Raw genomic sequence first — 23,352 nt, forward strand, 5'->3', positions numbered from 1 at the left:
ATCTGCAAAACACACACAGTGATCAAGCATTCGTCCTCAAACGCTAATTCAGGACCAGGCACGTCATCCAAAGCCTGGCCTGAGATCAGCAAACAGAGCAGTTCACCACCACCAACACCTCCATCACCACCATGCCGCCAGGATCGACCTGTAGGTTACTTACGCATATTTCCTGAGTACGGGCCGGTCCTTATTCACAATATCCTCCATACTGGAGAAAGACATTACAATATATACATATGTAAAGGAAGTAACTCAGTGCCTGGTAGCTGGATTATCTAGAACATGGCATCTAGCTTACTGAACATATTAATGGTATTAACTTTACAATCCCACATTAAATGTATAAATTTCAGCATTTAAACCAGCAAAGGATTTTTAATAATAATAATAATAATAATAAAAACATTCATGTGCCCTCATTCTAATGTTACCTGAACAAACGGAAGTGTTTGTCAGATTTTTAACATTCTTTAAACTCTATAAGGTTTAACATGGGTATAAAAAAAAAGAAAGAAAATATAAACTGTTTAAAAGTGTATAATATGACCACTTAACAGAAATGTTTGCATGCAAATTTTTTTTTTTAAAGGTCTTTAATCTGTTAAAATTAGTAATATAAAGAGACACTATTTAAAAAAATCTAATTGGTGCTTTGATCATTAGTACAACATAATGGTTAAATTTAAAGCATTGAAATGTCAGCGTTAGCAGCACTTATTCCTGTTAATCTTGCTTATATTTATTTCTATATAAGTTTATGTATCCAAAACCACAAAGTTATATACCCTGTTTTTGTTTTTCAAGTATATCTAACTTGAACTAAAATGAGACGGACGCTATAAAGCTGGATTTTTCTCTACTGCATGCTTTCCTCAATCGGTTGTCTTGTTGATGGTAAATTACAGGCATTTCTTGATTCAGTACATTCACAAACATACCAGACAATCTGAATCATTTACGGTACGATTGACTTATCAAAACAGTTCAGGAGGAGACTATCCGGAAACTATTCACACGTCTAAAAACAAGGAGATCAAGGGAGTGAAGATGAGACAGGACACAAAGCAGAAAGTGAGCGTGATCAGACGGTTATCGGAAAAGACGTGCACAGGATACACATGAAAGAGTCATCCTTTTGGTGACGGAAAAATATTACTACTATACATCGCCTGACTAACGCACAGAACTAATACAGCTACTCCCCTCCCCAAACGCTCGCCAAAATGACTCATGGTTTAGACTGGTAGCAAGTGAAGGCTGCATTCTTTGGCTGTGCAGCAGCTACTCACCAAACAGAGTCTGCCTCTTGCAGGCTGAGAAGAAAAAGAAGAAAAAGAAGGAGGGAGGAAGAATGTTGGAAGCCACAGTAGTGAAGAGAAAGATTAGGAACTGAGCCAAACATTATGGATATCGAGGCAGAGAAAGAAACAGAAAATGTACAGAAACAAAGGGAAAGAGTTGAAAAAGACTGAAGATTCCCAGTGCTACAGGAAAATGAAGACGAAATTATAAATCGTCTTAATGAGCCTCAATCCTAATTAGCGTGACTTTCACAATAATGTTGCTTGGAAATTTGCATTTCTTTGCATAATTAAACTTTCAGTCAAATAAGCCTAAACTGTTAGTGGTGATAATATCTATAATCTCTATAAATATAATAATGCTAGCCTATTAGTGATTCCCCATACCATTACACACATCATTTTTAACATCAATACAAATTCTGTGTTAAAAAGACATTTAACAATATCCAATGAAAAGTAAATTTTGCTTAAAATCTTTTATTCCGATCATCCAATAAATTCTACAAGTACACATTACCCTAAACCTTCCCTCCGTTTTTATTTCTAAAATCACTATTATATTATTATACCCTTTCCCAGCCGATGTGAGAAAAAGAGAGAAATGATACTCACTTAAGCCGTCCTCTTCCGTCAGTGTGGTTGTGCTCTTTCTCTGCTGTCTGGTTCTCTTGAGGCGGAGAAACTGCAGGAGACACGCTGAGGCTGGATGGGGAAGAAAAAAAAAATCCAACAAAACACTGAAAACTCTGATCACAGCCAAGACAACAGAGACAGTCTGCTTCCCACATCGCAAAACACTTCTGTTTCCAAAATGGTCCACAAAAGCTGTACACACCCTCACACACCCACCCACCTACAAGATGTTTTCTACACTTTACAAACGGGTTGTTGGTTATCCATTTGTAAAAGAAACAAGATCTTTTAAAACAAGATAATTTTGGTTTAAAACGTAAAACTTATTGATTATATTTCTTGCTCATGGTCTCTTATATTCCATTGAAGAATGCAAGCTGTTTCAGGTAATTTATAACCATACTAGGGCTCAGGAGGTAAAAATAACAGCCCCATCTGGCTACCAGAAACAATACTTAATGCTACAAGCACAAATTTAAAGTATGTTCAGTCAGGTCCATAAAATTTGGAACAAAAATGCACCTTTTTTTTTTTGCCTCATAAAACCCCACATTGACTTTGAAATAAAACTCTTAGGATGGAGGTTTGGGCATAAACCATTTGTTTTTGACAAAGGTAGAGTCATTAACCATTAAACAGGAATTACACCAATTTTCATACAAGTACTGTACACCCATTCTGGTGGTTCATAAGTAATGGAACAAACGCAATAGAACAAGCAATTGCATGGCCACGTTTGACCTGTTCCTTCATTACATGTACAAAATGTAACGAATAATGTACAAAATAAACCCACCAGACAGAGCAAAGACACTGGGAGGAGCCAAAACAACAATGTGGAACATACTTAAAAAGAATGAAACTGGCAAGCTCAGGGACATCAAAATACCTGGAAGACCGCTAGAATGGATGAGCACGGAATCCTATCCATGGCAGGGAGATGAACCCTTTCACAACATCTAGCCAAGTCAAGAACACTCTTGAGAAGAAGGGCGCGTCATTGTCAAAGTCTACAGCCAAAGGGATGGCTTTATGAAGTAAATACAGACGCTTCACAACATGGTGCAAACCACCGGTAACGCTCAGGAAGAAAGACCAGAAAACTTTGCCAGATTCTTTGTTCTGATTAGATGTAGTGGTTTCCAGAGGACAAATGCCGAAAAAAAAATTTGTCTCAAAATTGATGGACCAGACTGTATTAAAAATGTGTTAATAACTAAAATAATCAGACTCACGTTTAAAACAGTTTTAATTCCGACAAAAAAAAATCTTTTGGGAAGCTTAAATGTACTTAATTTAAATGACATTACTTTAACATCTAAATAAAGTTTAATTTGGTTGTGAATTAATATCCGCAATAATCCATTCACTAATTTTAAACCAAGGACCAATCAGAATTAACCTCAGCAGTTCAATCAATATCTGATGTAATACATTCATGATTAAAATAAATCTAAAATAAAACTTTATTTATAAACTTTTATTCATAAAATGTTACAAGCATTTAAAATATAAAAAAAAAACAAGAAATATTTTGTTCAGTTTATTCTATCTTTAATGGAACTGACATTAAGTTTTTCCTAGACTTGTCTTAAAATAAAGTATAACCTCTTTTAGTAAGGAAAGAGTTATTTAAAAAAAAAAACTAATCAGAATTTTATAACCTTTCTAAAACATTTTAAATCATTATATTCTGCTAATCACACACCGGGGAGAAATGGTGTGCTAATCTTGCTTCCTGTTTGTCTGCCTTGTTGAAATGTTCTAGAAAGTTCCAGCAAATCCGACTGCCTAGCTCTCAGACGAAACATCCATCAGAAAAACTTGGTTGATTTTCAGTAAGGAGGGACGTTCAAAGGAGGGACGTCCTCCTTTTGAGAACACAATATTAGTCCCTCTTTTCAGGACGAAAATACAGACAGACACACACACACACACACGAGGGGGGCAATGTTACCATGCCAGCACCACGCTGAATTCAAAAGCTACTCAAAGTTTGTTCATGATGGGTTTTTTTTCCATCTTGCTTAACATTCCCAGTTTATATTGTGCAATGTGCAGACTTATTATTCCATAAAAATTCTTCATTTTAGACATTAATCATTGTATTGTGTTTAAAAAAAAAAAAAAGAAATTCCCAAATGGTGCATAAAAAGAAATATTTGAAGTCTGCCTGAAATACCTGGATGACTACCTAATTTAGCCAAATTCCTGCTTGCAAAACTTCAGTTCAAGATAAAAAAAAAAAAAAAAAAAAAATGCAACCATGATCACTGGGTCTGACCTCATCCAAACTCACCGGTTGGTGGGAGGAGTTTTTTTTTTTGCTCAGTAGATTTTGTATGACGGTTGATTTAACATGAACATTTATGCCCTGGAGTGTGCTCTGTCCAGAACATATCAATACATGTGTTTACATAATATTCTACTAATAAATCTAATTAATAGTGCAAATGAAATAAAAGTATGTTATGTAACTCTGTCGATCTTAATAGTCTGGCCCGATGCGCCCCAGGAATGAGAGAGTTAATGTAAAACATTAATAATCCATTTCTTAGGCAAAAATTAGTCACATACAAATAATTTCTCTCTTCTTGGAATAAATACATTCTTTGTGTGAGTGTTTGTTTGCCCTACATAAGGGTAACATTAGTTAATGACAAGACTCCAGAAAGTTTTTTTTTTTTCTTTCCATTCCTGATTGTTAAACTTCAAGAGAACAATCTTTTTCCAACCCGTCTTTACTTTCCTCCGCTGGATCTCTGGGTGAGGAAGGGGCACCGATTGATTGATCATTTCTTGAGTCTCTGAATTGTTGTAACTGATCATAACGCAAAAGATGGTATTAAATTTGGGGAAAAAAACAATTACTTCACCTTCCTCTATTATATTACCGGCAGATTTAATGATTCACATTATAGATGTTTGGCCAAGCTCTCTCAGAGGGGAGGGATGAGAAGAACACTACTTTACGCTCTCACATCAATCACGGCTCTACAGCCAATCAGGTGCGTCACGCAAGTGGAAGGAGCGGATAGTGGTGTCCTCCGAGTTCGTTACGCCACCCCCAACAGTGAGTGAGCGAGAAGTTTGACTGGTAGTAGGAGCCTTGAGGGGAAACATACCAGTGATGGGTGGGAATTGGATTTGACTAAATTAAGGGCGAAAAAAAAACCTCACACAGCTTAACTGATCAGCATTCATGTTAAAAACAGATAATTTGGAATCTACAATCAAAATTGGAAAAATAAATATTGCCCATGTAAACGACGCTAGTGTTGCCCTTGTTTTCACATCGCCCGGTTGGAACTTCTTGAGTATTGTACAAGTATTTTTTGTTTCCCAGAAATGAGGAGTACGTTTAATATTACAATGTTGATCAATATCTAAAAACTGCCCATTTTTAACCATTACGCAATGTTTAAGTAAGCTGTTTTTCTCATTTATCTGATTACATCATTTCTGGATGGAATTATTAAAATACTGGATCAGAAATATTATATTATAAACTGAAATATCGCCTATATTCTGCAAAGAAGTTAAGCAGCACAAGGCTTAAATAAATATTACATACAAATGAGATAACTGCACATTTGAGTGAATCTGAGCAACTAGTTGTCACACACAACTATAGAAGGAACAGTATACAAGTGTACTATTTATAATACTACCTATAAATTTATTAATAATAGTTGCAGCTGAAGACTTAAATGCTTAATTGAGTTAAAACCAAATCCTGCAGGAAATCAGAACTCTAAAAAGACCCTTGTTTGTCAGGAGAGGTGTTAAAAGGTGGCACCATGTGATGTGCGGTGTCGTGGTTAGTTCAGAGATAATGGGATTAGTTAAAAAGTAAAAGTTACTTCTTATAGCTGAGGGTCTCAGCAGAAGGAGTAACTTGTACCATTGAGATGAAAAGCTGGTGAGTTTATACAGACCTCTTCAGGGGAGTGGAGGGCTCCTGTGTTACGGACCCCGCCTTTTTTAACCTCCGCCTAGAAATCCCCATATGAGCCAGGTACTGACCAATGAAAGTGCGTCCCCTGCTGGAAGGAGCAGGAAGTGACACAAAAGAGAGAGAGAGAGAGAGAGCTGTGGAATAGTGACGGTTACATGAGTAAGCAGAGGATTAAAAACAAGGACAAGGAGACCCACACCAAACCACCAGAGCGTGCGACCAAAAGCAGAAGGATGTGAACATTTTTGAAATTGTTTTCCCGTTACCATGTCCGTCTCAGCAAATAAGGAGATGCATGATAAAACGTTTATAATCCATTCTTTATTACAGTGGAAAACACTTCAATAATAACATTCAATAATATTAACAAGACAGCGTGATATGCTGCAGCAGGCCAACATCACAACTCCATGTGTGAAAAGACCCCTAGTTTTAGTAAGAGAAAATGGACTTCCAAATAAAACAATAGCTTTCCATATATAGGTACTGTAGAGCCGTCAGGGGGAATAAAATGTCTCGCTTTAGCCAGGAGCTATACTTGGAAAGGCACATAGCAATTTGGTTACATGGGGAAGCACTGAGCCGGCAAAGAGTGTCTGATGGAAGTGGTCAACTCAAATTTTATTGTATTTTCTTACAGTTTTGGGTTGATTCATAACCAAAATATGCATCTGCCACTCATCACTTTGTACATTTTTGTACAAAAATATGTCCTACTCCCACCTGATACAGTGCATCGTTCTCCGTTTGTGGCATGTCGGGGTAAATGTTATTGGCCAAGTAAGTGTTTGTGGATCAGTTGGTGAAGCCAGCCTGCTGTAGAATAACACTTTGCTAGCCAGCACAGCTTAAGATTAGTGGGTCAAATAAGGACTTGTAACAGCACGAGTCTGTGAAAACCTCAGGACAAGCTCTCCTTAAAAACACATTAACAATAGATTAGAAAGTGCAACCTCTTAAATTCTTCAGCATATTTTACATCAATTAGGATATAGAAAACGTTCAGAAAACAGCAAAAAGGTAAGTTGTACCAAGGCTAAAAAAAAGTTTTTAATGTTTAAGAAGTAATAATTAAGAAGACAAATTAAATTTATGGCCATAAAAAAAGGTTCAATTTAAAGACGGTGCTTAAATGTTTATGTCTACTCTGCAAAAATAACACAGCAGCAAGTAAAAGTACTGTGAAACCTCGGATTGTGAGTAACATGGTTTGCGAGTGTTCCGCAAGATGGGCAAAATTTGTTTTTTTAATTTGACTTGAAAAACGAGCAGATTTTGGTTTACAAGTACCAAGTATCATGCATGCGGTTCTTGTTTTGACGCAGAGCGTCACGTGATCCCAACTGAGCCAACGTTTTTTCTCTCTCTCATGCGCTGCGGAAGTGGCTAATCGTCTCATCGATTACCCACTGGTCTCATCGGTCTCATCGGTCACCCAATCGTCTCATCGGTCACCCTGCTGGGTTTTAGTGCGTGTCTCTCACTGGTATAATCAACATCCGTGCATGCATTTTCTCCCTCAGCCTGTCGTTGTGTGTGCGCGCGTAATTTGACACTGTGTCGGTTCACACATTCTTTGTGCCTTTAGTAAGAGAGAGAGAGAGAGAGAGAGAGAAAAAAAGAGCAGCAGGCAGACGCTCTGTGTGTGTGCGTTTGTGAACCGGCACTGTGTCAAATTACGCACGCGCGCACACAGCACCTGCGCATATAAACAGAAACATTTACTGTATCTGTCGTAATTTATTTTACTTTTTTATTAGAATCCATATTCTTCCTCAGCCTGACGTTGTGTGCGCGCGTAATCCGGCACTGTGCGAACCGGCACGGTGTCAAATTGCACACAGCGCCTGTGCGCATAAATGGAAACACTTATCTGTCGGGATTTATTTTTACTTTTTTTTTAAGGTAACGTGCAGGTTAGTTTGTTTTATTCTTACTTTGTATTAATTATTTATGTATTTATTTTTTGGGCTGGGGAACGAATAATTAGAGTTTCCATTATTTCTTATGGGAAAATTTAATTTGGTTTATGAGTGTTTTGGAATACGAGCCCACTTCCAGAACGAATTATGCTCATAATCCAAGGTCTCCACTGTATCTTGAATTTAGTAAAATCTATCTATAAATGTATAATTTTTTAATTCAAGCACCATGATGAAACTGGCTCCCATGGAAACCATCCCAGGAAAACCAAAATTACCTCTGCTGCAGAAGGGAAGATCATTTAAAGTTACCAGTCTCAAAAATCACCAATTAACAAACAGGACCTCAGATTAGAGCCATTATAAAGGCTTTAGCAGCCACATCTCAACATCAACTTTTAATAGATTATTGCATATTTTGGATGCATTAAGCATTGTTTTACAATGTAATAAATAAATATCAGGGAATATTATGGAACTAGAAGGCTGTTTTACTGGCAGGTTATTTTACTAGTTTTAACTATTTATTTCTTGAATGAAACTAAATCAGGCGTAATAATAGCATAATCATCTACTTGCTAAGTTAAATATTTATATTAAGAAACTGTAGATCAAGATATTGTCACATGCTGAGATTCCCTTTTTGCAGTATATATGTCTATATAGTGAGGGCAATGATTACTCCATAAAAACTGAATCCTATTTGTGCACGCGCTACAGGCAGCACTTTAAAATCTAATCCCAGTTTATAGCCCCACCATGTGGATGAGGGGAGAAAAGACATGTCTCTACAGAATGTTGCAGTTTAAAACACACTTACACACTCATCACCCAGGCTCTACTTACCCATCGCTGGCTGGAGTTTCATTTACTACGACAGACGGCATGACCGGGGTTGAGCTGTGTGAGCTGGGCTCAGATTCACTCAAGGAGACTCTTACTGGGTGACTGCTGACGGGGGTAGATGGGAAGGGCGAGGATGGCGTGATGGAGAGGACTGGAGAGGTGTTGCTAGAGCTTGGACCTGGAAGAGTAACAAGCTCACTACAGTATGCTCTTGTATTGTAAAACAGGTGCAAGTGTGTGACAAGGTCAAGGATTAGAAAGCAAACTACAGTATAAAGCAAGATAGAGCACAATCTAAATCTGATGGGAAGTTTTCTTTTGTTAATGAGTGACTAATGGGCTTTATGGTCTGTTCAGTCATTGCCTAAAAGTAAAAGCACATCCATTTTTGCTTTTATATGTACGTACAATGTTCTTTTCTACTTCCGTTATAAATTATTATCTCTGCCGTATCTCTGTCATATCTATGACTTTCTCCACCCCCATTTTTATTAAATATAATTTTTTATAATTTAAAAGATTTATAATTATTATATAATTAAAAACAAATCTTATAATTATCAGCTGAATTGGCTGTCCGCCTTAATCAAATAGGTTTAGTGTAAATTTTTGAACTATCATTTCTAAAATCTTTGAAATAGGAGACTTGATGTGAGAAACCTGAAGTGGGACTGAGGGAGGAAGGCGCAGAAACGGGAAGAGAGGAAGAGACCGACGCATCCAGAAGATTGTGTGCCGAGGACCGTCGGCTCCTCCTGCCCTCCTGCTCGCTGTTCGTGGCTTTCCTTCGCTCCTTACGGATAAGAGTAGACGATTCGTCTATCTCTCCGTCCTCATGCTTCAAAGCATTCTAAACAAAATACATACAACTACATGACACTAAGATAAGTAGACTTCTCATGTACAGCACAGTGAATACCGGCTGGTGTTCAGTATCAATTATGCTGCTGTTCCTGTACCTCGTATATAGTAAACTGGTGTTTGAGGTCAGGGTCGATGAGCTTGCTGTTCACGTGTTTCTCCATGATGTGCTCCATCCCTTGCTGCTCCAACGAGTCGGTCACATCATAGAATGAATCCTGGTCGGGCAGAGCGGCTAAAGTCTGACGGGGAGAGCGGTGAAATGCATTAGTGGTTTGCGTAAGTATTTACCCCCTAGGTTCATATTTGTAGGTCACGAATCTACAGAGAAGTTTACAAATAAAATAAATAAATAAGAGATCATTTAAACATTTGGTGAAATTGCATCATAAAACAAATGTGAGTATAAATCACAGCTATGCTTAACAGTGATGTCTCTATGGGGCAGTGGAGGCTCAGTGCGGTAAGGCTCCAGCTCCAGGTTACCACTGTCGGGCCCTCAAGCAAGATCCTTAACCCCGTCTGCCCCAGGGGTGGAGTCTAATGGCTTATCATGCGCTCCTACCCCAGCCTACTGTACTAACATAAAGCTGAGATATGAAAAATACAGAATTTTATTGTTCAGTAATGTAAATGTGACGAATAAAGACTGAACTGGATTAACAGCCATTCCACACACAATGCGAAGGAACTGTGTGGCCAGGGGGGAAAAAAAAAAGAAAGAAAAAGACGTCCACGTCAGCATAAGAAGGAAAGCACATGAAGTGGTGCATTATGCACAATGCCCACTAAAAGAGCCTCTGGAGGCAGTGAATGACAGTATTTCATACATTATATACAGTACATCATATCAATGGAATGCATGTGGTCATGATCTTGTGATCTTGTTAAGCTGAATTTCCGTTTTTCCCCATCAGCCATCATTCTTCTGACTGTGCCATGGATAGGAGTTAAAACCAATCTAAAAGGCAGTACAGTAGACCTGTACTCTGGAGCTGTGTGCAGTCTAAATTGCTCCTCTGATTAAGGTCAAGATGTGGTGTATGTGCTACCTTGTTAATGAGAGTCATAGTGAAGACCAGGAGCTCTGTATCAGATCCATTCTTCTCCTCTAAAATCGACACCATGTATGACCAGGCCTTTATACCTGGAACAGAACATTCAGAATGAACCTCATTTAAAGTACATGTAAATAACACTTCCTCCGAGTTTGTGTGCATGCATCATGAGCTTTTTACCTCTTTTGCTATCCACCGTGTTAACAGCCTGAATAAATAGCGGGCTGTTCGACTCTGTGTATTCAACAAACACTATGAGGAGCTTCAGAGCCGTCTTTACAACCAGCCGAGACTGAGAGAGAGAAAGAGGGAGAGAGTCAGAGCCTGTCTTTGCATCCCTTGTACACTAGATGGCAGTAACAAAACAAGAGACTTACTTAGAGCTAAACTTTTTTTTTTTTTTTAAGAATAATAAAGAAGCTTGTGTAGTGCACTCATTCTAGTACTATGCCTTAACTGAATTTCCTCTACACTGACCTTCAAGGAAGTTCACACTGACCTCTAAAGGGCTCCTTCATAATGGCATTAACTCAGGTATAGTTTAATATAAAGAACTGGCAAGGGATCATGTTCAGGAGAGCGTTGGACAAAATGATTGCATTTTGATGATGCAGATTGATATTTTCATTTGTAAAATATCTACAGTATTTATGTTAATAGCACACATGAATGCATCATTAATTGAAAGCAAACCCTGATTTGCTTTTCATCTTGTCCACACAAAAGCTCCCCAAAAATCTTGGTGACACAATTTAATTTTCAGATCAAAGAAACACCTTAAAATAACATTTTTGAAAAAGAGAAACAAACAAAAACAAAAAAAAAAACATTTTAAAACCCACCACCCCTAACCAGCGAAGGCTTGCGTGATAAAACTTTTGCACACTTCTGAGTCATGAGAACAAATCTGAAGCCAATCTTAAAATCGGTCCTGAAACCCGGGAGATGTTGTTGCAACATCTGTTATTTTCACTTCCTTAGTGAAGGCGTGACATCAGTGAGGACAAGAACCTCGGCTGAGGATGAACTGCTCAGGAAGCTCTGCATGAACCAGGGCACTGTAGTGTAAAAATCTACTCCAGATCTGTAAATAAACCCTAAGCACCAGGTGCTTCAGGTTCGAGCACTGACTAAACACCAACACATGTCGAGCTTTATGCTGGCAACGAAGCATGAAAGATGTTATCTATTTTCCAAACAAATGCACTGATTTTTGTGAAATATTAACTTGCTTGATTTCGACTTGATTTTAATCCTTCTTAAAACGATGCTTAAATGTGACCTCATTTAACAGAGATAATGTGATTTATAACATGCAGTTACAGTATCTTGCTCAATACCGTGAAAGTGGAAGATTGTTGTCACACTAATAACCCTTTTCTCAGTGCTTCACCTTTTCTGTTTAGTTAGCAGCTTTGAACACGGAAGTATTTAAACTTCGCTGCCCACAAACTAAGAACAGTCAACCGCAGTCCACCACTAATTAGACCGTGTGCATGTGTGTGTTTGTGTGTGTGTGTATATGCCGTTATATAATGTGGTTACTCACCATGCTTCCACAAAGCGTATACAGCCACTGCACCGTCTCGTTATGGTTTATAACGCCATTCATCCCGTCCACGAACAACATGATTTGACTCAAAGCTGCAACATAACACAAACACACACTAAGCTAAACTTATTGATGCTACACTTTTTTTTTTTCCCCTCCATCTAGATTCCAATAACATACGGTGAGAAGTTCATCACCAAGGATCAGGCTTCGTTCTGCTGGATATACAGATTTATACTAAAAGCTGTTTGTTGTTCCAGTATAAACTTCCTGTCCCATAACCCACGCCAAAGCTACAGCACTGCAGAATACACGAGGTTATTAATCTAAAACATAAAACAGCACAGCGTTTATATGCACTTGACATGAACCCGGGACAGAGCGGACTGATTACAAGTCAAGCTAAAAAACAAGCAGCATGTACAGAGCTTTATGAGAGTTTACACTCATCACATCACAGCATGCTTTAGCTGTGTTTGGGGCATGAGATATACCGTAATAAAAATTCTCGTATTATTTTTTATTATATTGATATAGAGGGGTTTTTCTCTTTAGCTTTGTGTTTATATGCATAACAGGACTCATTTTAATGCATAATTGGTAAACAATGTAATAAATGGCACAAAATTCAAACATTAAATATATAACTGTTGGTTAACACATGGTTAATACTGTATATCGACTAAAATGTCATGATTTTACATGGTGCATCAAACTAATAAAGCAAAGGTTGTTGTTCTTTCTGCTGTTCCCCTTAAAAAGGTCACCACACTGGATCACTTGATCCAAACATTGTAATTGGATCTAAAAATGTAAGGCATTGGCTGGGACGTGAACTCAGGAACTTCATGGCAGGACAGAAGCGAAGCTCCTTACCACTGAGCTACCAATGCCCCAAAACAAAGCAAGTTTTGTAAAAACAGTAAAAATGTATACAGTTTGCTGATTTGCTTCTAAAATGTTATTTTTCCCCCCTGAGTTTTAGTTATGTTTGAGATATGCAACCTGAACAAAAATATCTTAATTACCAATTTGTCATGTGGAATTTGAACCCACGCTCTTAGCCACACCCCTTTACCACCATGTTCTTAGCAATATCCGTGGTCCGTCTCATCCTTTCACCACACCCACTTTGTTATACCCACTTGTTTACCTCACCATTGGCCACACCGGGACGTCTGTCTTACCATTGATCACATTTCATCCCCGTCTTCCCACTGAGATGCCCGTCCGATCACACCCCCTCTCCCATCTGACCACTGAGTACACCCCCTCACCCCTTGCCCATCTGGCCCTATCCCCGTTATTACACCCCCTCTTCCACACCCCCTCACCGACTTCTAAACTTCTAAATCAATCTTTTTTTTTTTTTTTTTAATCATTTTTCAAAAATACTCCATTTTATTCAGTTTTTGATTTTAGTCACAATTTGCATTTAAATTCCCTTTTCCTTTCCTGATTCCTCACCTCGAAGAATGTAGTTCTGGTAGTTGTGGTCCGCCTCTACGCCCACTTTTATAAAGCAGGTCAAGCCATCAGAATTCACAAACTCTGGGACAAGATCCTTATCATCCTGTAAGACAGACAGAACAAACAAACCGTTATAATTAGTTTATGATTTTATCTAATGTTTTCTCTGTGTTATGATAAGATTCTTCAATCATAAATGACCCATTAATTACAACAATATACTGCAATTATTAATTCCCAAAACACAAACAAACTGAATTTTATATAAACTCTGCACAAGCTAAGCACTGGGATGAATATTTACACACAGCACCATAAAAAAAAAAGGTATAAACATGATGTACAAACATAAGCGCAATGTCTAATAGCTGCATGTGGGTTTTTTCTTTAATTCATCAGACACTTGTACATTTCAACATTTAATTGCATTTCATTACCTGGAGAAAAAAAAAACAAAAAAACACATCACAGTCTTGAGCACTGATGCTACTTTATCAATGAAAAGTCTGGGAAACTGTAATTACACATAACCTTCAAATAAACTCTCTACAAGTGCCAAGATGCATGACGGCTCATTAATCATCATAAAGTCTTGCTAGTAAAGATAAATAAACAACACTGTACAGTTCTTCATAGGTCATCAATCAAGCTATATCCATTATCCAAATCAGTGCCATTATGTACAGTAGTCACCTCACTGCAAACTCACCTGAAACAGTTGCTTTAATGAGAAGAGTGAGCGACGCAGTTCAGGCCCGTGGGAGTTATACAGCTTCTCTGCAAGAGACAGAACAACAGTGTTGATATGATATCTGTTGAAAGATCAAATAAGTCCTTCACTGGAAAGGGGCGGCATGCACATGCACAAAGTTTGCTTTTTGTCATGGTATAAAAAGTTTTTTTGCATTTTATCTTAACACAATCATGCTCTGTTAAGACAATGCTAGCAGAGAGTTGACTAAAAAGTTCAGCTTAAGGGTTCAACCCTTATGAACTTGCATCTCACCAATCAGTAGGTGCACAGTACCCGTAACTAACTACACTATCTGTGTAATTGTCTTTTAAATCACACTACGATATCACAAACAATATTTGATGAATTCGGCAAAATCTGAATATGATTTTAATATTCTACACTCATGTACCCAAGTCAGTCACAACTCCGTTTAGTTCGTTTATTAATCTAGATTTTAGCTATAATAATAATTAAAAACATAGATTATTTTGCAGAATTTTGTAGCTGAAATGAGAATACTGTATGCAAGAGGCACACACACTTTGCTTGTGAAGGAATCCGAAAGTGTGACATTTTCCAAATTGACAATAGCATAAAAGAAACCATGCATACAGAAACTATATAATCAACTATAACAAAGCTTCGTCATCAACCTTCATTAGTTAATCGACATGGCATGACGATGTAAAGGTGTGGTTTGTCATTTTAAAGCTATTTTAATCCACTAATAAACCATATAATTATAGGGTTAGGGTAAGTAATGTGAGTAACAATACTGTTACAGAACGGAAGTTGCTGGTTTCTTTATTTCAGGTTAGTGTTTGTATTATTTCCGTCCTGGAAGTTTGCTCCACCCCAGGTTAAACTGATGCGCAGCACTGTGCCATTTAATTCAGAAGGCAATTTCAGTTCACAGGATCTTTTATATTGAGGATTACATTACAGACAGTACAGTGCTGTGAAAACGACAAACTGCTCGTTTTACAGCAGGACAAGTGAATACATGGAAAACCTTTCAAAAACTTGAATGATGAAGGCATCCAACTGAAAAGAAGGATGCCAAACTATTAAACTATTTTGCGAAACTAATATAATCATAAAAGATGATGCATATACTGTAGATTGCACCATTTATTTCATTTCTATCACCTCATTTGACATGGGAGAGGTGTCAAAAACAAGCCACACAGCCTGTGGCCTTAAATCACAAAAAAAAAGGAAATCAACACCATTATCTATACAAGTTGCTTTGTAATAGAAACAAACAATCATAATAAAAAAGGCATATTTAAGCGGTAATCCATACAAGCTGCAACATGAGGTCTGTTGCACTTCTTACCACAGACAGATTTATGGCTGCACTACTTTTCTTTTCACTGGAACGATTTTCTTTTGACGCTAAACAATGCCAAAGAGCAAACGTGTCCTGGCTGAACTACACAACACAGGTTACAACAACAGCAGCAGCAGCAATATCCCAGAACAGCACTTGCAATACCTCGACTTCTCATAACTCCGTCCTGGGCTTGTTTAAGCGAAGCACCTTTACGCTTTTTGTCTTTTTTCATGCCAAATTAAAAACCCGCTATGTGAAGACTTTGGCTGAGAGGAGAAGTGCAGAAACTGCGGTTTATTATGCAGGAATTTTGATCGCCAGATTGATTATAACAAGCCAGTTTGATCATGTTAAGCCTGGTTAACAGCAGCAGGCCATTTTATTATATGCATGTATAGTTTGATTAATTCAAACAAGCTATTATTAAACAGTTGCTCATTGCATCACTACTGTCTAAACTCTTACACTAAGGGGCTAAAGTTAAAGCGAAGACATTTAATGATCAATGAAACTGCTTTTACGAACAGAGAATGAGAAACACTTTCTTGCACTTAATTTTGGAGAGCATAACTATAGCAAAGCTTTTTGTGTGTGTGTGTGTGTGTGTGTGTGGTTGAAAATGCCATTTTTAGACAGGTAAGTAGTGCTTGCCGTGGCAAAACTCAGGCCTCTGGCCCTTTTCTAATGACCGTCTACGAGATCAGTTGCTAAGGTGCTCTAAAGTGGTTGCTAGGGCGTGGCTTGACAGCTTCACAAGAATCCTAAAAGACTGATTGATTGAGTGAAATGAGCCCGCCCCCCATGTCTCTCTGACAATAGGATCCACTGTTGGGTTCAGTTTCAAAGTTCATATGGAAGTTACCATAAGTTACCAACTGTGAGCACGTTCTGTTTCAATGGGGAGTACCTTTACCATGATATGTCAATGGGGCAAATTTGGGCCACTTTTGCGCCCCAGGGGTACAACTTATACCCTGATTATACTTATGCATAATTTCACGCCATTCCAGAATAATTTTCGCGCATCCATTGGTTAATTGGACAATTTCTTAATGTTGAAAAAAAATGAAAATGGTCATTTCGATATTATTGGTGGACAGGGTACTTTAACAAAACCTTACAGTGTCTCCTATAACTGTTTAACAGGGGTAAAATTTGTAACGTGGATGCCATAGCACAAAATTCACATCATTCTCCGTATCATCACAGCGAGCCCTCAATATGTCCCTTGTATGTGGGCGGGGACACGGAAGGACGAAGCTGATCAACCTGAAGAATTTTAAATAGATTTGCAGAGAGATTTTTTTTAATTTTTTTTTTTTTATACTGGACCCGTGCCATGCCGGCAAATAATCTCACACAGGACAGCAGTTTGTTCCGTTAATTTGTTCCCTTTAGTTTGGAAGTAGGGAGGAAAGGACAGATCACAATCCCACCCAGATCTCGGCATGTTTGTTTAATCTAAACATAAAGTCATGGTTTGTTCACTGCGGGCAGATGTGTTTAACTTGGAAATAGGAAATCATAAACAGAAGGATCCAGCCCATAGTTATTCAATTATTACCTTTACCTGGTTATACTCGGTGAGAGAGTCACTTTCATTTTAAAACCACTTTCACCAGCAGGTTTTAAGTCATGTCATGACATGAACACAAAGATTGGATGAGTTAAAAACAACAAACATCCAGACACGAGTACAGACTGATTGCATCTAGAGTTTACGGACAAGCTACGGTGATCACCTGAACTGCTCCACATTGCACATACATTAACACCTTGTCTAATTAATTTATAATCATTAATATGTGGACATTACCCAAGATATTGCAACGACTCAACAAAACAGTGATGCTTTATGGCACAATAAATATTCCTGGATACATTTTTCTTCACATGCCGAATTTGTCTTAGATTTTATCGAGTTCAATGATGTTAAGCTCCACGCTAATGACCCATAATAATTACACATTTTTGGTAGGTGGATTCCTTATGGGTGAGCAACCCCTTAGCCTGACTTTGCACTGGGCTTTTTCCGACATGCTTTTCTCCTGGAAAGCGTGGCGTTGTTTTGGTGGACTGCTTTGACGACCAGCAGGCTGGTGGTTGCTCATGACAGCTATGTGAGGTAATTACTGTCCCTGTGTGCATTTTTGCACAGAAATAAGAGGGAGGAAGAGAGAGTCAGGAAGAGAGAGACAGGAAGACGGTGTCAAAGAGCTGTTGTAATTATCTGTGTGTGCATGCGGGCATGTCCACAAACAGCAATGGCATGGGTGGTTACCATGTAAGGATGTTTTAGGATTCACAATTAATGTATAAAATATTCAGGATGCACACATTCAAGATAGAGCCCTGGGGCAGTACCGTTCCATATGAGAGCATGGTAATAGATTTAATACATTACATATATTTACATATAACAGTTTCTGGTTGCCTGATCATCACATATTATGTACTTTCCTTATGTTGATCATCTCCTTCCAGATTAAATTTCCCCTTTTACTGTAATAATTCCACTCTTCTCGTAAGGCTTTCCACTAAATTTTGGAGCAAGGCTATGGGCCTTTGTGATCCATCAGCTACAAGAGCATTAGTGAGGTCAGGCGCTGGAGGAGACCTGGGAGTGCAGTCAGCACTGTTTATTAAGGTCAGGGCTCTAAGCAGTCTCTCATGGTTTATGTCAGTATTTTCCACGCTTAAGGCTTGAATCTTAAAACTTCAAATTGTGATTGAAACTGTTTTCAATGTGCCTGGTGATTGATTCCTCACAACCAAAAATGCGGTGATCTTCGATCCTGTGAAAGACCCTCTCCTCCTCTGCGTCTCCCTGGCCTGCACGAGAGTACATGAGCACATGTGATAATACAGCAGAGTTGCATTTAATTTAGGAGATGGCTCGCAAACAGAAAACAGTTAATCAGTTTGTTAAACCGTCATATGCTACTGTAGCCAACACTACGCAAGCACATATTATTGAACACATTGTTCTGTTGTATTCTTATGCTCTGTCCAAAGTAAATGGACTTGGATGCACGCTCCAACAAGCAGTTGGAAAAGTGAATTGCAGAACAGAAGAGATTAATTTAACTATTAATTAATTTAACACTATTTTCTAACCGGTGTTACATTTATTTTAATGACATTAAAAATTTATTTTTTTTCTTTTTTATTCTCAGTAGCTTTTGCGCTAACCCAGTGCTGTCCTGTCTTTTTTTAATTTCCTCATTTTGACGCAGGTTCCCTTTATAGATAGAGGTCGGATAATGAAACCGAAACACTGGCCAATTTAGTGTTGGAGGTTTCATGGCTAAATTTGACCAGCCTGGTGGCAAATCTTCATTGATTGCACATTTCATCAGTAAGAGCAGAGTGTAAAGTTAAAATATTCCAATGCACACAACATTATGGGTGACATATCAGAGTTCAAAAGAAGACCAATTTTTGGTGCATGTCTTGTTGGCGCATCTGTGACCAAGACAGCAAGTCTTTGTAATGTATCAAGAGCCACGGTATCCAGGGTAATGTCAGCATACCACCAAAAAGGACGAACCACATTCAACAGGAGTAACTGTGGACGCAAGAGGAAGCTGTCTGAAAGGGATGTCCGGGCGCTAACCCAGAATGTATCCAAAAAAAAAAAAAAAACAACAACAAAAAAAAAAACACGCAAAAAAACGGCAGCTGCTCAACTCACTGTAGAATTAAACGTGCCCCTTAACTCTCCTGTTTTTCTACCAAAAACTGCTCGTCTAAAGCTCCACAGGGTCAACGTACATGGTCGGGCTGCCATAGCCAAACCTTTGGTCATTTGTGCCAATGCCAAACATCTTGGGCTGTGGACAATGTGAAACATGTGCAGTATTGGTCTCTGATGAGTCCACCTTTACCGTCTTTTCCACATCCGGGAGAGTTACAGTGTGGAGAAGCCCCAAAGAAGCATACCACCCAGACTGTTGCATGGGGCTGGATCAGTGATGGTTTAAGCTGCAATATCATGGCATTCTCTAGGTCCAATACTTGTGCTACTGTAGATGGGTGCGTCGCTGCCAAGGGCTTCTGAACCATTCTGGAGGACCACACGTACCCAATGGTTCAAATATTGTATCATGAAGGTAGTGCCATGTACTGTATCAGGATGATAATGCACTAATACACACAGCAAAACTCGGGACAGAGTGGTTTGATGAACATGAAAGTGAAAGAAGTTGAACAGTCACCAGATCTAAATATTATTGTACCACTTTGGGGTGTTTTGGAGCGAGTCAGGAAACGTTTTCCTCCACCAGCAGCACATAGTGACCTGGCCACTATTCTGCAAGAAGAATGGCTCAAAACCACTCTGGACACTGTGCAGGACTTGTATTGGTCATTCCCAAGACGAATTGATGCTGTATTGGGCGGCAAAAGGAGGCCCTACACCATACTAATGAATTATTGTGGTCTTAAACCAGGCGTTTCAGTTTCATTGTCCAACCCCTTCTTTACCAAGTATTCAATATAACACATGTTTAGATTCTGATAGTAAAAGTAATCAGGCAAAAATCCTAACAAAGCTGTTATTCCGTCATTTAACAAGAGGTAAAATATAGAGACTGCCCAATTTGACTGAATGAATTAAAGAGATTCTCTAAAGTAAACTATTTTCAGTGAAGTTCATACAGGACATTGACTTATCTTCTATACCGCTTATCCTGAAAAGGTAATGGGGGTCTGGAGCCTGTCCTAGAAAACTTTGGGGACAAGGCGGGTAACATCCTAGACGTGGTGCCAATCCATCGTATGGCACACCCACGCACACACTCATTCACAACCCTAGTAGCTCTTTAACCTGCATGTTTTTAGACTGGGGGAGAAAACCAGAGTACCGGGAAGAAATCCACCAAGCACATGCAAAGTCCACACATACAGACCCGAGATGGGAGTCGAACCCCCATCCTGGAGGTGCAAGGCCACAGTGCACCACTATGTACACCACTAAAGTGTATAGATTTTATTTTATTTTTTTCCCCAATTGTGCAACCGGTTGCATGCAAATAATAACTACTGTTATTATGGATTAAAATTAATGGATTGCTTCTAGCCTAATAAAGAAAGATAAAAGTGTTCTATTATTAAAGTTATGCTTTTAAAGGGAGGAAGGCAGACCTGCTGAACCTGATCAAGACTGTAGATATGTTTTAAGCAATGACAGACAAGTCCCTGTCTAAATGTGCAGACTTTACCAGGAGGTTTATCCAAAACACAAACAAGAAAGACAACTTCCTACATGCTCTGGTGAATGTGCTCATCTGTGTGAACTTTTCTTAGAGTACTGAACTGAACATTTGCAGCTGAGGAGAAAACAAGAGACAAACAAGGAGGCAGCGAGAAAGAAATCACATCAAGACAACAAATTACAAACATTTACAACCAAAAGCAAATCAAAAGCTTACTTTCGTCATACACGACAAATGTTTTGTTCCAGTCCAAACTACATTGGCGAGCTCTATTTTAAAAACAAGTAAATGGAATGGAAATGCCTGGGGGGAATAATAATAAAAAAAAAAGCACCAAACAGAACAATAGGCAAGTTTCCACCCAAAACACGTACAAAAGTTTCTTCTGTTCATGCAGATAATTCCCAGATCGATCACTTTATCCCATCTCTGTACAGCATCAGTGGACAATACCATGTTATCTTTCTGCCTTCAGGAAAAAATGCTGCATGGAAAAAGGACATAAATCACTGCTAGATTCGTTACATTCCTGTGGGCCGATTAGTTCTGCCTTCTGACTCTGTAAATACGGTAAATAAGCCATGTCCTAGAACATAGGATGTCTTCGCTGCTTACATTTTACAAGATGCAAACCAAATGAAGCGTTTAAAAAAAACATTATATAATAAAATATACTGAAAATGTACCATTACCAAAAAAAAAAGGATGTTAAATTTAATTCAGCTTCTAGTTTTCAACACCATAAAATCTATTTTATCTGTTTGTTGTACATTAGATAAAGGCGGCATAGTGGTTAGTTCACATTTACTGTGGTGTCGCACCCCCAGGGTCCGGGTTCGATTCCCGCCTTGGGTCTGTGTGCATGGAGTTTGCATGTTCCCTCTGTAATTAGGCAGGTTAGGCTAATTGGCGTTCCCAAATTGCCCGGTAGTGTGTGAATGAAGGTGTGCCCTATAGTGGATTGGCAGCCCATCCAGGGTGTTCAAGTCTCCTGCAATGGCCCCCTTTGACCCTATTTACAGGTTAAAGTTGTATGGAATAGAGGGGAATAAAACCCATTCCATGGGGTGCCAGCCCATCGCAGGGCACACACACACACACACACTACAGACCATTTTGGAAAAGCCAACACGTAAATATTTAGTATACATTGTGCAATTCGGAATTTTTTGTCAGATCAGATTTACATGTCATGACAGTTCACATTCACAACTGCCTTTCATCTGACTCTAAAGTGGCCGCGTCTGTCCTGGGAAATGGCATGCAGGCACACATCGATACGTCTTTGCTCACGACATCTGGGTTAAAAACACGTCACGAGTTTTTTGCAACCACTTATTGATTTTAAACAATAGATGTGATTTCAGCACAAACACGCTTGGGATTTCAGAAGAAGGAAGTCAGAAGAGGAGTCCAGAAGAAGGAAGCTGTCTTAGCAAATCTAAGGGAGTAGGAGGAAACTGACCTGAAGGAAAAACAATGAATAAAAAAAGTTTGCATATAAACTTTGAGGGTGTTGATGGTACATACGAAGTTAAAATCTGTGTGTATGTATATATAAATATATATATATATATATATATATATATATATATATATATTCTACTACAACAGAGCTAAATATACAGTAATGGGTGAGTACGTTTAATCCTTATATTATCTAGGAATCTAATTAGTAATTTCGAGTCTTTGAAGTGTCTTAATCACCGGGTCAGAGTTCAGCTGAAAAACATGACTACCAGTAATCATTGCTGATTGGCTAATACTGGAATGCATTTTTTTGCCCCAGGGTCAGTCCTGTGTGCTACAGTAGTAATGTCTATGACATTGGCATTTCCCTTTCTGAAACATGTTCTATAATAATTAAAATTGTCTCCAGCTTGTGCATCAACACAATCCCGGGTTTAGCACCATGAAGTATTTTAAGTATTTATTAAAAACAACAACAACAGGAATCATTTTAAACAGCTGACGTGAGACTGCCAGACTCCTTACTTAATTGCGGTTAATGTAGTGTAACAGTGGGGTCAGCCAACAAGGTGACTAGTGATATAAGACTATAAGGGGAAAAAAAAAAAAAAATACAAGCACACTTCCTCCAAGGAAGAATGACTAAAGCCAGGCTGGAATCCCACTGGACAGGGTTTTTCAAAAAAAAAAAAAAAATCTTGTGCACTGAGCTTGGATCAGGTTGTACGGTAGATTTTTATTCAACACATACAAATTAAGTTCAATAAACGAACATGTAAAGTTTCACCAGACCTGCCTGATGTATTGACTTCATAGCTGGTATGAAATTGAAAAGCTCTTCTGCCTCTCCAAAAACCAAACAGCTGTATGGACGTACTGTACATGCAGTATTTTAGATCATGCCGAAATCTGTCCCTTGTTCTATCTTTAAATCATATGTCTATACTGAGAGGATTGTTATGACTATCCATTCTGTTTCAAGTCAGG

The 23,352-nt window shown here is 38.5% G+C and overlaps 1 protein-coding gene across 6 annotated transcripts in view; it reads right to left on the minus strand.

The window, feature by feature from the left end:
• The window catches only part of fhod1 (formin homology 2 domain containing 1), a 57,672-nt gene that overhangs the window by 16,202 nt on the left and 18,118 nt on the right, over positions 1-23,352 (minus strand). For 2 of the 6 annotated variants that reach the window (XM_053491654.1, XM_053491653.1), the window contains exons 4-14: positions 14,317-14,384; positions 13,605-13,710; positions 12,135-12,229; positions 10,766-10,877; positions 10,580-10,674; positions 9,626-9,769; positions 9,327-9,516; positions 8,667-8,844; positions 5,879-5,986; positions 1,920-2,009; positions 164-211 (exon numbers count right to left, since the gene is read on the minus strand). In XM_053491654.1, coding sequence (XP_053347629.1) covers positions 164-211; positions 1,920-2,009; positions 5,879-5,986; positions 8,667-8,844; positions 9,327-9,516; positions 9,626-9,769; positions 10,580-10,674; positions 10,766-10,877; positions 12,135-12,229; positions 13,605-13,710; positions 14,317-14,384 — 1,234 coding nt within the window. The remainder of the gene's footprint in view (positions 1-163; positions 212-1,919; positions 2,010-5,878; positions 5,987-8,666; positions 8,845-9,326; positions 9,517-9,625; positions 9,770-10,579; positions 10,675-10,765; positions 10,878-12,134; positions 12,230-13,604; positions 13,711-14,316; positions 14,385-23,352) is intronic. The other 4 variants (XM_053491655.1, XM_053491658.1, XM_053491657.1 and 1 more) reach the window with 4 other exon arrangements.

The sequence above is a fragment of the Clarias gariepinus genome, chromosome 3 (assembly GCF_024256425.1).
Source record: "Clarias gariepinus isolate MV-2021 ecotype Netherlands chromosome 3, CGAR_prim_01v2, whole genome shotgun sequence".
NCBI classification, from domain to species: Eukaryota; Metazoa; Chordata; class Actinopteri; order Siluriformes; family Clariidae; genus Clarias; species Clarias gariepinus.